General features: G+C 39.1%; 1 protein-coding gene across 4 annotated transcripts in view; it reads left to right on the top strand.

Annotated features, from left to right (window-relative positions):
* ARMC8 (armadillo repeat containing 8) overlaps positions 1–15441 on the top strand; it is a 77302-nt gene that overhangs the window by 34359 nt on the left and 27502 nt on the right. For 3 of the 4 annotated variants that reach the window (XM_042456696.1, XM_042456695.1, XM_042456693.1), the window contains 4 exons: positions 1612–1754; positions 1839–1936; positions 2891–2983; positions 6179–6238. In XM_042456696.1, coding sequence (XP_042312630.1) covers positions 1612–1754; positions 1839–1936; positions 2891–2983; positions 6179–6238 — 394 coding nt within the window. The remainder of the gene's footprint in view (positions 1–1611; positions 1755–1838; positions 1937–2890; positions 2984–6178; positions 6239–15441) is intronic. The other variant, XM_042456694.1, reaches the window with a different exon arrangement.

Below are 15441 nucleotides of genomic sequence, written 5' to 3'. Positions count from 1 at the left end.
CGGATTCTTCATTAAGACTATCAGATGTGTTGCTACTCCCATGTCTTTTAGGGCCTTTCATGATCTGCGCAGTCAAAGGCTTTGCTATAGTCTTTAAAGCACATGCTGATTTTCTTTTGGAATTCTCTGCTACACTCTGTTAGCCACCGTATATTTGCAGTGTGATCCCTGGTATCTCTTCCTTTCCTGAATCCTGCTTGGACCTCTGGGATTACTCTCTCCATGTATGGTTGGAGCCTATATTGCAGAATTTTGAGCATGATTTAGCTTGCGTGGGAGAATAGTGCTATGGTTCTATAGTTGCTGCACTCTCTTGTGTCTCCTTTTTTTGTGGATGGGGGAATCTATATTGATTGCTTCCAATCTGTTGGCCATAATTTTGTTTTCCATGTCTTTTGACATATATTGGTTAGCACTAGAGTTGACTCTGTCAATGTGGATTGAAACAGTTCTATTGAAATATTACCTGTTCCTGAAGTCTTTTTTTTTTTTTTTTGCCATTTCCTTTATTGCAGCTTCCACCTCACTTTTTAGAATTTGGGGGTCATCTTCATATGCCTCTTTGTTCCATGTGTTCTTCATGTTGTCATCTCTTTTATATAACTCTTCTATGTATTGCATCCATTGTCTTTTTATTCCTTCCTGGTGTTGAATTATGTTGTTTTTATTGTCATAGAGTGTCCTGGTCCTTGGTTTGAACTTTCCCTTGGTTCCTCAAATCAAATCAAAGGCTCCTATTAAGATCCTCCTATCTTGGATTCCAATAAATAATAATTTAAATGTAAATCTAATTTATATGTTAACACCCTATTTTTAATTTTTTAAACATTTATTTTTTATCAGAATTGATTCTGTCTCAAGTGCTGTAATACAGACAAGAGGAAACCAAAAATTTACCAAAATAAATGGAGTTAGTTCAACTTCAAAAGTCTGTTATGAAGTAAAGGTGTTATCTGAAGCAGGGAGCTGCCTTATCTTATGACTGTTAAAGTATTGCCTGGAAATCCTTGGTAATCCTGAAGTTATCTCCCTATGTTTATTATCTGTTGGAGGAGACCTAGAATTTGAACATTTTACTCATCACCTAACCAGTTAAAGTTACAGTCGTGTATTATAGATAAAAACATGGATTATTTGCCATGACTTGACAGGATGTTTACCTTGTTAGTATGAAGATAATTGAGGTTGTGGTTATCACAAAATATTCTTTTTGTCTGCTTCCATAATCCTTCTCTGTTTCTAAGCACTATCAAAGCTTTGATTAAAAAGATGATATAATTTAGTACTGGGATGATTATTCTTATGATTAGTGTACTGTATCTGGATATCTTCTGTTTATTTTGCTCTGTGCTCTCTTTTGGGAGATGGGCTGAATGGGGGACATATAATGAAAGACCTGCATTGAATGAACTAATCAGTTTATCCAGCTTTGGAGTGTTTCGTTTAGTGGTCCTTAACAGCTCAAACCTAAGTTATCTGTGGGACTGATCAGAGTGGCCTCTTCATTCTGTGGGTACTTCTACATCTTTGTAGAACTTGCTTTTTTATGTAGGAAAATTCTCTGCTATATTCCTTTAAGTAAAACTGTTCCTTTGTGTTTTCCATATTTAGGTTGCTGTACTTGCTTCAGCAAGAGACCTCCAGCACGGAAATGAAAACGGAGTGTGCAGTGGTGCTAGGAAGCCTTGCAATGGGTACAGAAAACAATGTAAAATCTCTACTGGACTGCCATATCATACCAGCCTTACTGCAAGGTACTCCTGTGTTCATTGCTGTGTTTGTTTCTTGATTACATAACTTGTAAGAACTACAAAAAATATCTCAATGTGTATTCACAGGGTTGCTGTCACCAGATCTTAAATTTATTGAAGCTTGCCTCAGGTGTCTTCGCACCATTTTCACCAGCCCTGTAACTCCTGAAGAACTATTGTACACAGTAAGTTTTAGACAGCAGGTGAATGTAGTTTATCTTCTGCCATGACAATTCCATGTATTGTAGTGTTTATTTAATATGTATTGATAATATATTTTTCATCTGTTGAAACAATATTTCGAAATGTTGCAATACTAATAGAGCTAGTAATTCATTCATAGTAATAAAAAGAATACACATGATAGCATATATTGCTTGAGATGGAACTGTGCTAAGGGCATAGAAATTGGAAATTGCAAGACCGTTTCTAAAACTGACATTGGCTGTGTAGGACCTAGGAACCCTGACCCTTGACCTGCAGAGAGCCCCCCCCCCCCCGCATGATAGGGTGAGAGGCCTAATGGAGTATGGAAAGTAGATTATCAAATATCAGAGCAGTGTTTCGTCAGGGCAGAAAGCTCTCTTTTGCTCGTGTTTATCGGTAAAGCATTCTTCATACTGACAGTGATTTATAAATAATAAATAATGGCAGTGATATTAAATGAAAACTGGTAAACGTGTGGCCGATAAAAATGAATTCTGATTAATATATGTGCATTTGTTGTAAGAAATACTTCAAGCCCTTTCAAGCTCCTGTTAGCTTCTAAATCTAGCAGACTCTAGCCATCTGTTTCCAAGTAATTCTTAGCGATGCTGAATGATAGAGTCATAGAGTAGGAAAAAACCAAAAGGGCCATCCAGTCCAACCCCCTGACATGCAGGAATATACAATCAAAGCATTCCCAACAGATGGCTATCCAGCCTTTGTTTAAAAAAAATCTCATTATACATGACAGAATTCTGCTGTTAGAGTTTTTCATTTATGTATAATTTGTGAGGCTGCAAGCTTTTTGTTAACTTATGAATCGGAACAAACCAGAAAAAGGCTGCATTAGTACATTTAGTAAATATACAATAACTGCTTACTGGTGTTTAAATTTTTAGTTTTAATGTTCATTTTTCCTCCTGATTTTCTAGGATGCTACAGTTATTCCTCACCTCTTGGCACTGCTCAGTAGGTCTCGATATACTCAAGAATACATATGTCAGATCTTCTCACATTGCTGCAAAGTAAGAAAGGAGCTTGAATATTCTCTAGTGGGGTCTGTAAAAATCAAGTGTTTATTCACTGTGTTCTTTTTTCTTCTAGCATTCAAAATGCTGTTTCATTAAAATATTTTTTATTTTGGATTGAAGTAGTGAGCTAGATATTACTTACAGGCCTTCTGGGGTGTTGCTTTTAAATAAAATTAAAAACTGGGAATTAGGCTGTATGTGTTAAAGGTTAGTCAGGACAAAATTCTTTCAGGATGATTGCATATAAAAGTTTTTCACTAAAGCTCTCAAATCAGAGCAACATGAACTGTTTCTTATTTTTTTTTAATTCTACAGGGCAAGCTGGGTCTGTGTCTTTAATCTCACTGGGCTGTTTGGAGGGGGAAATGTCATTGTGTTTATAGCTTTAGATAATATGTACATGCATCCGTGTACACCTACAACACATACATACACACAAAGTTTGTTTTGCCACTGCAGCTTACAGCTGCTTTTTGGTGTGTTTTAGGGTGGTTGATTTAATGATCACTGAATCTGTGTGGTACATATCCCATTTTTTTCTACTCTGTTAGTCTCTTCTGCTCATTATGTTATCTTATCTAGTATCCCGTATTTGGCTACCTATGTATGACAGAGAAAGAGCCTTGTTCCCAAGGTTCCTGTGTAAAGTGACTAGAAGTCTCCTTTATTTTGAACTTGAGACTGTCATGAGACTGCCTACTGAAATATGCAGGCAGAGGACATTTTCATGCTTTGTTTGATAATTTTAGCACAAAGCATTTAAGTATGAATGGCAACTCCCTAAAGATGGATAGCATGCTATAGAAATTTTATACACCAACATGATTATTTTCTCTTAAGTAGGCTCTCTTGCCAATGGAGTTATCCTGGTGTTTTCTATTCCCTCCCTGGAGATAGTGTCCACTGTGAAGGGGTATTGTGGTTTTGAGTACCTTGAATGAAATTACCAGTCCTTGAAAAAGTCCAATGTTTTTCTGAAAAGATATTAATACATTGAAGTTAAGATGGAGCAGAAGACTTAAAAACTCCAAAATCTAAAAACCATAGCACTTTTCATATATAATTAAAACCAGAGTCACTTTGAAAGAAACAATCTTAAATCTATGCTTCTTAAAAAGGCAGGCAATTAGGTGGCAGTCACACATACAACATCACAGCTGCAGTCTGAAGTGATATTTTTCAGGAGGAGCATTACTGTCGCATGCTATTTCTGCATGTGTGTATCAGCCCATTTTCCGGACAGATACAAAATGCTCCATTGTACAATTTATAGCTCAAACAGATGCAAATGTTATAGAGCAGAAATAAACTATAGCAGCTGATGTCGGACCTGAACAAGTAGTAAGTGATAATCTTGTCAAGAAGTTGATGCCATTTTAGAACTGTGCTTTTTTGAGTTTTAATCCCCAGTAAATGAGGATAATAGTTTTCATATGTTGTCTGTCAGTTCACTGAAGGTCATTTCTAGAAATATCTGATTTAAGATTATAACCTGTGTATGTTCTTCAATATTAATAATAACCAAACAGAAAATGCTTATATAAACATTTGTTTCACTAAATCATTGAAAAATCAGGATTCCATGCAAAGTATGGAAGATTTTAAACCCTGTGTGCATTGGAATGATTAAACATTAAATTTCATACCCTTTCCTATTTTTGTCTTAGCATAATTAAAAAGAACAAGGTCATACAAGAAACAACATAGAAAACTATAAAGGTTGTAATATACTAGTGTGGTGTAGTAGTTTGAGTTTTGAACTGTGACTCTGGAGACCACAGCTTGAGTCCACGACACGAAAACCCACTGCATGAACTTTTGCAAGTCACTCTCAGCCTCAGAAAACTCAATGATAGGTTTATCTCAGGGCTTCCATAATTGAAAAAGACACAACATTGACTTTTGAAACATTCTTAAAAAGATGGAAGAAGAAATTTTTACTCACCATTTCAGTAATGTTCATTTCAACAGAGAAAAATTAGATCTTTCTTTCTTTCATTCTTTCTTATGCCCTGAACAATGCCAGAAATAGCTTGAGACAGTTCATGGGGGCAGACTACCTGAGGAAGTAGACTTTAGTCTATGAAAGCTCATGCTGCCAACCTTTTTCATTTAGTCTCAAAGGTGCTACAAGATTTCTCTACATACTGATTGTACAGACTTAACACAGCTATATCTTTGAATTCTTAAAAAAAAATGTGAAAGTTATGAGATTGTCATAAGTCCACTGGTGACTTCAAGACACATACACACAGTATTCAAAGTAATTCATATGCATTGATATCAGTAGTACTTAGAACAGGATAACTGAAGGTGAGTAAGTGAATATTATCCATCAATGGGTATGCTAAGGCTAAGATTAGCGTACCAAATGCTACCTAGACTATTTGTTTCTCTTATTGGAATTCTGAGATCCACTAACAAGAATCAAGTGCAAAAATTATTATTTGAAGTGGGGCTGAATCTACAATTACATTTCACATGACATTTAGAAATGATGATTCCTAAGGCTGGAATGGTTACTATATGAACCTGCATCTACATGGCAGTTTTTACAGATCAAGAAGTCTAATATATTTCTAAATCTGACCAGCGGACCCGATTTAACTTTGCCAAAGGCAACCAGTTATTTTGCTTTTTACCAGTGAAGGACACTAAAACTGAGAGAGAGAAACGGTTTTTACAAAGCCAGTTAGAATTTTTTTCCCCTTGGAGTTTTACTGTTTTAAACTCCTGGGCATCAGAAATCCTTGGTGAACTACTGTAGATATCCCAGAGATAAAACTGCCAATCCTTGCCTAAGGAGTACATGGCAGAAGTTAGAGCTGAACTAGGAGCTTTGTGGCCCCTAGATCCACTTTATAGTTACTATGCTAGCTGCCAGTCATTGCATTTTTGAAGTTTGTATGCCATATTTCAATGGGAATGTGGTATTGTCTTCATTGTTTGAAGTAATGATTGCTCAATGTACAATACTTCCAAGGGGGATCTATAATACAAAATTCTGGAACTAAACTTGGCAGACCAGCATTCAAACTCCTGTCTATAAATCAATGTATCATACTTAAAATACTTATGGGGGGAGGAGAGGGATGCCCACAATACCCATATAATTTGTAGTATTTCAAAAGTAGACAGACAAAATTATATTTGACTTTAATTATATATCTTTTAATGTCTGTTCTTCAGCTCCGACACTGGCATAGCTGCGGCTTTAAATCCTCGCCTCAGCCACTTCTATGTGCCAATGTAAGTTATTTTCAACAAAATGATATGTTAATTGCATTTATTACTATAAAAGTTGTCCGTGATAGTAGCTGAAGCCTGTCTTTAAAGTCCAAATTACTGTTGTTGGTTGTTCACAGTATAATATCAGATTCTCAACTGAGTCAGAATGTATGTATATTTTAATCAGCAAATCAGCTATTTTTAAAATAAGAGAAGTTCTGTTGTTCTGATTTGGAGCCACCAGAATTATGGCAGAACTAGTACTATGTAGTTGTGAATGGAGTGGGGTTGCTTTCTTATTTGTAGTATATATTTGACAGTCAAATACCAGAAGAGCCTGAAGGTTGAAAGTCCCAGTTAAAGACAGTCCTGCTGTCAACTCCATGGTTTTACACAGATGATAATTTTTTCTGCATGATAAACAGTATGGAATGAACAGAATTATTTATGCTACTATGTAAATGGCTACTGATTATTATTGTGCATGAAAAGGGGAGTAGGTTTGCAGGAAATTCCTCTCATTAATTGGCTGAGAGAAAATTCTTACCTTATTCCAGTACAGTAATCTATTAGAGGCAACAGTTCTCAGTACCTTATTGACATTTTTATTGTTGTTTGAATAGTGTGCCATGCTTATGGGTCTTTTTTTGTAGTCTCTGTATCTCACACAGATGGGTGTTGAGCTGGTACAGAGCCTTATTCAGGTTCCACAGTTGAGTAGTTTTTTGGTGGTAACTGCACTCCCAACCTCTATTGCAGACATTCCTGTGCACCAAGGTACTCACTTTGCTTTTCTTTCATCCACCACGCAGGCAGTAGCAATAGGGATGTTTTACTTTGTCAATACTATATCACTAAGTTCTGTTTCCTGTGTTTGGCTTCCCTTTTCATTTTTGATCTCATTTTTTTTGTTTCCTATTTTTCAACTATGATTGTTTTTTTTTTTTGTTTACAATTTTTTGTTGTTTAAATTGTTTCCTTTGTATGGCATCTAAGGGTCTTTTTCAAGACTGTCTCCTTATGGTTTCCAACTCAAATTCTCCCTGTATTTCCTCTTCTTGCTTGATCCAACTCCAACCTAGAAGACATGTTCCCTTTACTGTCATTGGTGTCACTTATTTGAGGAAGTCCCTCATTATTCTCCTACTCTGATCGTGGAGTGATTGACTGCAACGGTGACTTCTTTCATTTGAAGAAGTTCTTTGTGTAAGATTGTGCTCAGAAGTTAAGATCTTTGATCAATCCCCAACTTGTTCTGACCCTTCTGGCCATCGTGTTTTGGACAGGATTTCGGATTTGAGAAACAGGCAGGAATTGGAGTCATTGAATCTTTCTCAACACTGTGACTGGGTCATATAGTAACAGTCTTCCACTTTTTAAATCAGGACCTTTATCTGAAATACCTATGTTTGCTCTGAGTTGAGTCGTGATCCAGTTATGAGTTTTACTTTTCAACCTGTCAGTCATACGTAGGATCTTCACCAAATGCCTCTCCCCCTGTGGTAATGAGAGATGGAGGTTGTACCAGAGGAGTCATAGTGTTCCTTACATTTACAGTTGGCTTCTGGTGGGTGGGAGAGTCATGTTAGGTGTGGGTTTACTGGGAGATACTTTTCTCCACAAGTGAACATTCCTTTATATGATCCCTCAATTTCCATTCATATGAATTCTTACAAGGTCAAGATGCGCTGCTTCAACTGTGGCCTTGCAGTTCTTTTGGTGGCCTAGGCAACCATGGTTTGTCACTCTTCTACTCTTGTTTTGGAACAGTATCTTTCATCTCTCTCATCACTGGACTTTTCTTACACAAGCCAATGGAATCAAAGTCCATCTGGATCTAGCCATTCTCAGACTAAGTGCTTACGGACTCCATCCTCCATGAGATGTAGAGGTGCAGATAGTCCTGGATGCTGCTCAGAAGCCCTTCACAAAATGCTCCTGTATTCTCGGATGGAAGAAATTCCTGGAATTTGTTTAGCCTGCTCAATTAGTTCATTTTTGTACGCAACGTCACACTGGTCTTGGGGTGTTTGACTTCTGATAAAGGTCTCTCCTTTTGATCTTTCAAGGTGTATTTGGTTGCCAGTTCTGCTTACCACCAGGACCATGCCAAAGCTTTGTTATTCTTTTTGGAATGTCTAATGAAAATGCTCCTCAAGGGCCTGGAACTTCTCTGACCCCCTGTTTCACCACCTGTACCACTGTAGTCTCTCTCTGTGCTTCTTCTTCAGCTGATGGGTAAACTTTTTGAGCCTCTTGCCTTGTGTGATATTTGACAGTCATCCTCACAGTTGTTATTTTAATGACAATTACCTCTCCTTATCGAGCCTCAGATTTGTGTGCATTTTTAACTTTAAAAAGGCCAATGCTATTTTAGGCTGCATCAATAGAAGTATAGTGTCTAGATCAAGAGAAGTAATAGTGCCACTGTATTCTGCTTTGGTCAGGCCCCACCTAGAATATTGTGTCCAGTTCTGGGTGCCACAATTCAGAAAGGACATTGAGAAACGAGCGTGTCCAAAAAAGGGCGACAAAAATGGTGAAGGGTCTGAAAACCATGCCCTATGAGGAACGACTTAGGGAGCTGGGCATGTTTAGCTTGGAGAAAAGAAGGTTAAGAGGTGATATGATAGCCCTGTTTAAATATTTGAAAGGATGTCGTATTGAAGAGGGAGCAAGCTTCTTTTCTGCTGCTCCAGAGAACAGGACCTGGAACAATGGATGCAAGCTACAGGAAAAGAGATTCCACCTGAACATTAGGAGGAACTTCCTGACAGTAAGGGCTGTTCGACAGTGGAATGCACTCTCTCGGAGTGTGATGGGGTCTCCTTCCTTGGAGGTCTTTAAGCAGAGGCTGGATGGCCATCTGTCAGGGATGCTTTGATTTGGATTTCCTGCATGGCAGGGGGTTGGACTGGATGGCCCTAGTGGTCTCTTCCAACTCTACGATTCTATGATTCTAACCATACCTTGTTTTTTCCGGTGTTTCTTTTCTATCCCAGTTCCATTTTAAGCAGCTCACTGCCCTGCCAAATTCCATAACAACTCTATGATTCATAGAGTTGGTTATGGAAGTTGCTAGGACACTATTGACAATATCGGCTAAACCCCCCCCCCCAATTAGGTATGCAAGTCCAGTCCACAAGAGCTATATCAATTGCCTTCATTTGAAGGGTGTTGCTTCATAACTTATGTAGAACTGCACCTCAGTCTCAGCCACCCACTTTTATAGCACTCTACAGACTAGATCATGTACCAATAATCTCTTTGGTCATTCCAAGCTTTCTTCATTATTGGCATAGCATCTCTCACTTCCAGTAGTTCAGCTAATTAATTTTCCATTTATGTGGGTATCAGAGACCATGAAGACAAGGAACAGTTTGCTTACCTGTGACTGGTTCTTTGAGTGATCATCTGTGAACTCACACAACCCACTTTCCTCCCCACTACTCATATCTATTCATACCTGCCAGGTATTTTCCATGCGACAGACTGAAAACAAAGAAGAATAGCTTGGTGCACAGGAATGTGCACAATGGGGAGAGGCAGGGTTCACACCAAAAAGGTACTAAGCTCTAGAATGTTCTGGATGAGATGCTACACAGAGTCAGAACCCATTTGTGTGAGTTCACAGATGACCACTTGAAGAACCATAGTTATTGGTAAGCCACCTGCTCTTCTGCTCAGGTCCGAAGTAGGTAGTGTCATGCTATAGCCATAGTAGGATGTAAAGAAAAAGAACTAACTAAAGATTTAGGTTTTTCATAGGGTAAACCAGTATTTTCTCTTTGATGTTTTTGAAATCTAACCTTTGTGCCCCATATATACAGTGAGCTAGCCATCTACAGATTGGAGCTCCCATAGATCACACTGCCCCATATTAACCAATAGTGGTGCATGCAGGCGCACTGGTACAGCATGGTGCCATGCACTCACATAATATGGGCTTGAGTGTCTACATTTTTTCCATCCATGGGGAGGGCTGGAAGCAAACCCCCCAAAATGGGAAGGGCCTATAGTATTTTTACTGTATTGTTTATGAATCATGTTTAGTCAAATATGTCTAGCTACGGATGATGAGGATGGTAATAATAATAATAAAGTTTTGTACAAGTAAGTAATACTTTATGTAGTGAATGTCAGGAATGCTCAGAGCCATGTGCAGACAGCCAGATCATATATGAAGAAATTTTAGATGCCTTCAAGAAATGTGAGAATCTGGCTTTTTGTTTTGTTTTTTGTTTTTGTTTTTAAATTAGAATTTCATCTTTTTTATTTTGCATCCTTATTCTAAAACAACTTGTCAAAAATATATCTGAAATTGTTTAAGTATCTAGTAGCCCATTTGTCAGGTGCCATTCTCTGCTTTTTGAGACTGTTTTTTCTGTTTTCTTTTTAAATTGGCTGTTTTTAAAATTATTTAAGTTTGAACCACCTTAAGCATTTTTAGTGGAGAAGCAGGTTATAAATATTTTAATACTAACACATGACCCTGTAAATTTCAGCCCTTCCCATTTATAATGGTCCTTCCTGTTGGTTATTTCATCAACTCAGAAACACACTTCCATATTCCCCCAATTTCTGTGATCCTTGCTGTAGTCTGTGTTCCTATATCTTGTAGCTCATACTTTCTTGAACACCTCATTGTGCACCAGCCGACAGGTGACTCACCTTCCTACCCTGTGCTGAAATTATTGATGATCATGTTCTCTGCATTTGTTTTCTACAAGAGTTGCATCAGGCTTATGTACGTGTAGTACATGTCTGACAAGGACGAATATGTTATGATCTGCAGCTTGCCATTGGTGAATATATACAGCAGGTTAGGCCAACTGCACTGGACACAGGGACAATTTTTGCCCCCACAACCACAAGGAAGGCTTCCTGGATGTGCTCCTTGGAAGTGATTTCTGATCACTTTTGGTTTTGATTTTGGCTAGTTTTCATCAGTTTCTACTATTGTATGAAGATTAGAAGAGGTCACTTACCCCCAAAATGCCACATTTGAGGTGGTTTGGGTGTTTTTGCTTCATTTTGTCTCCTGAAATGTTAAAATGTTTGGGAAGTTGGTGGACTTTAGGGGGTGTTCTGGGGAGATTTGTGGGCCACACTTAGCCCATACCTGATATACTACTATAGCTTAGTATCTGCGTAATAATTCTCAATCCTCAACTGCTCAACTATCGCCTGCAAAAATTATGCAACTATGAAGATTAGTCACTCCCACTTCAAATGTGGAAAGTGAGTGCATCAGTGCTAGTCCTGATACTGCAATTACTATTACATTTTGAAAGCAAACAATTAGAAAATTGTTATGGAATAAACTTACGGTTGACATAGAACTGATTGGTTGTCAGTTTGAGAACACCTGGGAACTCTTCCTCCTTTTACGACTTATTATATGCAAGGAAATGACCCTTACTGTTCTGTTCATGCAAGGGTTAATATATCTGACCTACACAGTTATGTCAGTTTCATACTGGTTTAATTCTGCTTTCTCCATCCTCCAGAATCTCCAGATTTGGAAAGTCCACTAGAGCTCCATAGAAGCAAATTCTGAATACTTCGGCAATTTCTAACTCTCAGATCCATCTTTAGTCAGCCAGACAAAATTGGGCCGTAGATATTAGTGTATGAGCCCTGGTGGGACAGTTGTTAAATTCCTGTACTGCAGCTGCTCACTCGAAACCATAAGGTTGCAAGTTCAGTACTAGCCAGGGTTCAAGCTTGACTCAGGCTTGCATCCTTCCGAAGTCGCTAAAATGAGTACTCAGCTTGTTGGGAATTTCACATGCACCAAGTGCAAGTTGGTAGCACTCTTGGAGGAGAAAATCCAGCAGCTGGAGGCCAGAGTACCTACATTTCAGCATATTAGGGAGCAAAAGAATTTCCTGGACAGAACGGAACGTACGATCTTGGACAGGGACGACACAAAGGAAGTTGCTGGGGCAAAGGAGGTCACTTCACATACACAGGAGGCAGACAGCTGGAGGAATGTCACACAGAGAACTAGGCCAACAAGGGATTGTTCTGGGAGCTTGCATCTAAAGAATCGATTTGAAACTCTTTCCCGTACCCAGGAGGATGAGGAAGAGCAGCATGGACAGACTTCAGGGACAGAGCAAGGGAGCCTGAGAGTTCCACCAGAGGGAACAGCCGCTGCTAAGCCTTGGAGCAGGCGTGTGGTCATAGTGGGGGACTCCTTGCTGAGGGGTACAGAAGCAATGATTTGTAGGCCTGACAAGATGTCTCGAGAGGTGTGTTGTCTCCCTGGGGCAAAGATCCGTGACAGACAGGCTGACAAGACAGGTCAAGCCTACTGACCAATACCCCTTCCTTTTGGTCCATGTGGAAACCAATGATACTGCAAGACACAGCCTTCAAAACATCAGCGGGGATTACAAGGCTCTTGGTAGGAAGCTGAAAGAAATGGATGCACAAGTTGTCATCTTGTCTCTTCTGCCAGTTGAAGGGCATGTTCCAGGAAGGAAGAGAAAAATAGCAGATGTAAACAACTGGCTCTGCAGATGGTGCCATCGAGAACAATTTGGATTCTTTGATCATGGTCTGCGGTTCCATGAGGAGGGACTTTTGGCAACGGACGGGTTACATCTCACACCAGTTGGAAGAAATGTTTTTGCCAACAGTCTCAATAATTTGATCAGGAGGGCTTTAAACTGAGTTACCTGGGGGTGGAAGACAATATTATGGAAGGCAAAAGGGATGGAGAAAATAGTCAAACGGACATAGAGGAAACAAGACAAATATTGCAAGGACACAATAGTGGGAGGCAAAAAACAAACAAACAAAAAAAAAACCTTGCACAGCCAGCAAGTAAAGAGGACTCATCGTCTGCGATGTCTCTACACTAATGCACAGAGCATGGGAAATAAGCAAGATGAACTCGAACTCCTAGTACAGCAAAGCAAATATGATATAATAGGCATTACTGAAACCTGGTGGGATGAGTCTCATGATTGGAATGTAGAAATAGAGGGATATAACCTTTTTAAGAGAAATAAACCAAACAGGAAAGGAGGACAAATAGCACTATATGTCAGAGATATTTACACCAGTGAAGAGATCCAGGACATCAATCCTGGAAGCCAGGTGGAGAGCATCTGGATAAAAATTAAAGGGGAGGGAAACAACAGGGATGTTATTGTGGGAGTCTGTCTACTCACGCAATAGACCCCCCCAGTCAGATGGAGGAATTGGATGATGTCTTTCTAGAACAGATGACCACACAGTCAGAAAAGAGAGATGTAGTAGTGATGGGCGACTTCAACTATCCTGATATTTGCTGGAAGTCAAACTCAGCCAAATTCTCAAGGACTAGCAAATTCCTCACTTGCCTCGAAGACAATTTCATTTTCCAAAAGGTGGAACAGGCAACAAGGGGGTCATCTATTTTAGATCTGATCCTAACCAACAAGGATGACTTGGTTAATGGGGTGCAAGTAGTGGGATCATTAGATGGAAGTGACCATGTTCTCCTGGAGTTTGTTAAACAGTGGAAAGGAGAAGCCAGGCATAGTCAGACATGCATTCTAGACTTTAGGAGAGCTGATTTCAGTAAACTTAGAGAAATACTGGGTGTGATCCCATGGTCAGGAATACTAAAAGAGAAGGGAGTTCAGGATGGATGGGAGTTTTTCAAAAGGGAGATACTAAAGGCACAATTTCACACAGTTCCAGTGAAGAAGAAAAATGGGAGCTGTCTCAAGAAACCAGGATGGATGACTAAGGAACTTTCAATTGAGCTAACTTTTAAATGGAACATGTATAAGAAATGGAAAAATAGGGAAATCACCAAAGGGGAATTAAAACAAATAGCTAGCATGTGTAGGGGTAAAGTCAGAAAAGCTAAAGCGCAGAATGAACTCAGGTTTGCTAGAGAGGTTAAGAGCAATTAAAAGTACTTTTTTGGATATGTCCACAGCAAAAGGAAGAAAAAGGAAATGGTAGGGCCACTGCATGGAGAAGATGTCAAAATGCTAACAAAAGACAGAGAAAAGGCAGAATTACTCAACACCTTCTTTGCCTCGGAAAAGGAAAAGGGTGCTCAACCTGAGGATAATGGAGCAGAGGACAGAATAGGGGAATTTCAGTACAGAATAAGTAAAGAGATAGTACAGGAATACCTTGTTAATCTAAATGAATTTAAGTCTCCAGGACCAGATGGACTACATCCAAGGGTATTAAAAGAACTGGCAAATGTAATATCGGAGCCATTGGCAATAATCTTTGAAAACTCCTGGGAAACAGGAGAAATCCCAGCAGACTGGAGGAGGGCAAATGTTGTTCCCATCTTCAAAAAGGGGAAAAAAGAGGATCCCAACAATTATCATAAAGTTACTCTGACATCAATACCAGGAAAGATTCTAGAGCAGATCATTAAACAGAGAGTCTGTGAACATCTAGAAGGCAATGCCATAATCACAAAAAGTCAACATGGGTTTCAGAGAAACATGTCATGCCAGACAAATCTGATCTCTTTCTTTGATAAAATTACCAGCTTGTTAGATGAAGGGAATGCTGTGGATATAATATATCTTGATTTCAGTAAGGCCTTTGACAAGGTTCCCCATGGCATTCTTGCAAACAAACTTGTAAAATGTGGGCTAGACAAGGTAACTGTTACATGGATTGTAATTGGTTGACTGGCCGAACCCAAAGGGTGCTCAACAATGGCTCCTTTTCATCCTGGAGAGAAGTGACCAGTGGGGTCCCACAGGGTTCTGTTCTGGGCCCAGTGCGATTCAACATCTTTATCAATGACTTGGATGACAGAATTGGGGGCATACTTATCAAATTTGCAGAAGACAAATTAGGAGGAGTAGCTAATACTCCAGAAGACAGGATCAAAATTCAAAACAACCTGAATAGACTAGAAAGCTGGGACAAAGCTATCAAAATGAATTTCAACATGGAGAAATGTAAGGTACTGCACTTAGGGCGGAAAAATGAAATGCACAGATATAAGATGGGGGACACCTGGCTGAACGAGACTACGTGTGAAAGGGATCTAGGAGTCCAAGTAGACCACAAGTTGATCATGAGTCAACAGTATGATGCAGCAGCTAAAAAGACCAATGAAATTTTAGGCTGCATCAATAAAAGTATAGTGTCTGGATCAAGAGAAGTAATAGTGCCATTGTATTCTGCTTAGGTCAGTCCCCACCAGGAATATTGTGTCCAGTTCTGGGCACCACAGTTCAAAA

Source organism: Sceloporus undulatus, chromosome 3 (genome assembly GCF_019175285.1).
Source record: "Sceloporus undulatus isolate JIND9_A2432 ecotype Alabama chromosome 3, SceUnd_v1.1, whole genome shotgun sequence".
Taxonomy (NCBI): Eukaryota; Metazoa; Chordata; class Lepidosauria; order Squamata; family Phrynosomatidae; genus Sceloporus; species Sceloporus undulatus.
Note: the sequence above shows the minus strand (reverse complement) of the source record. Positions and strands in the feature narration are given on the sequence as shown.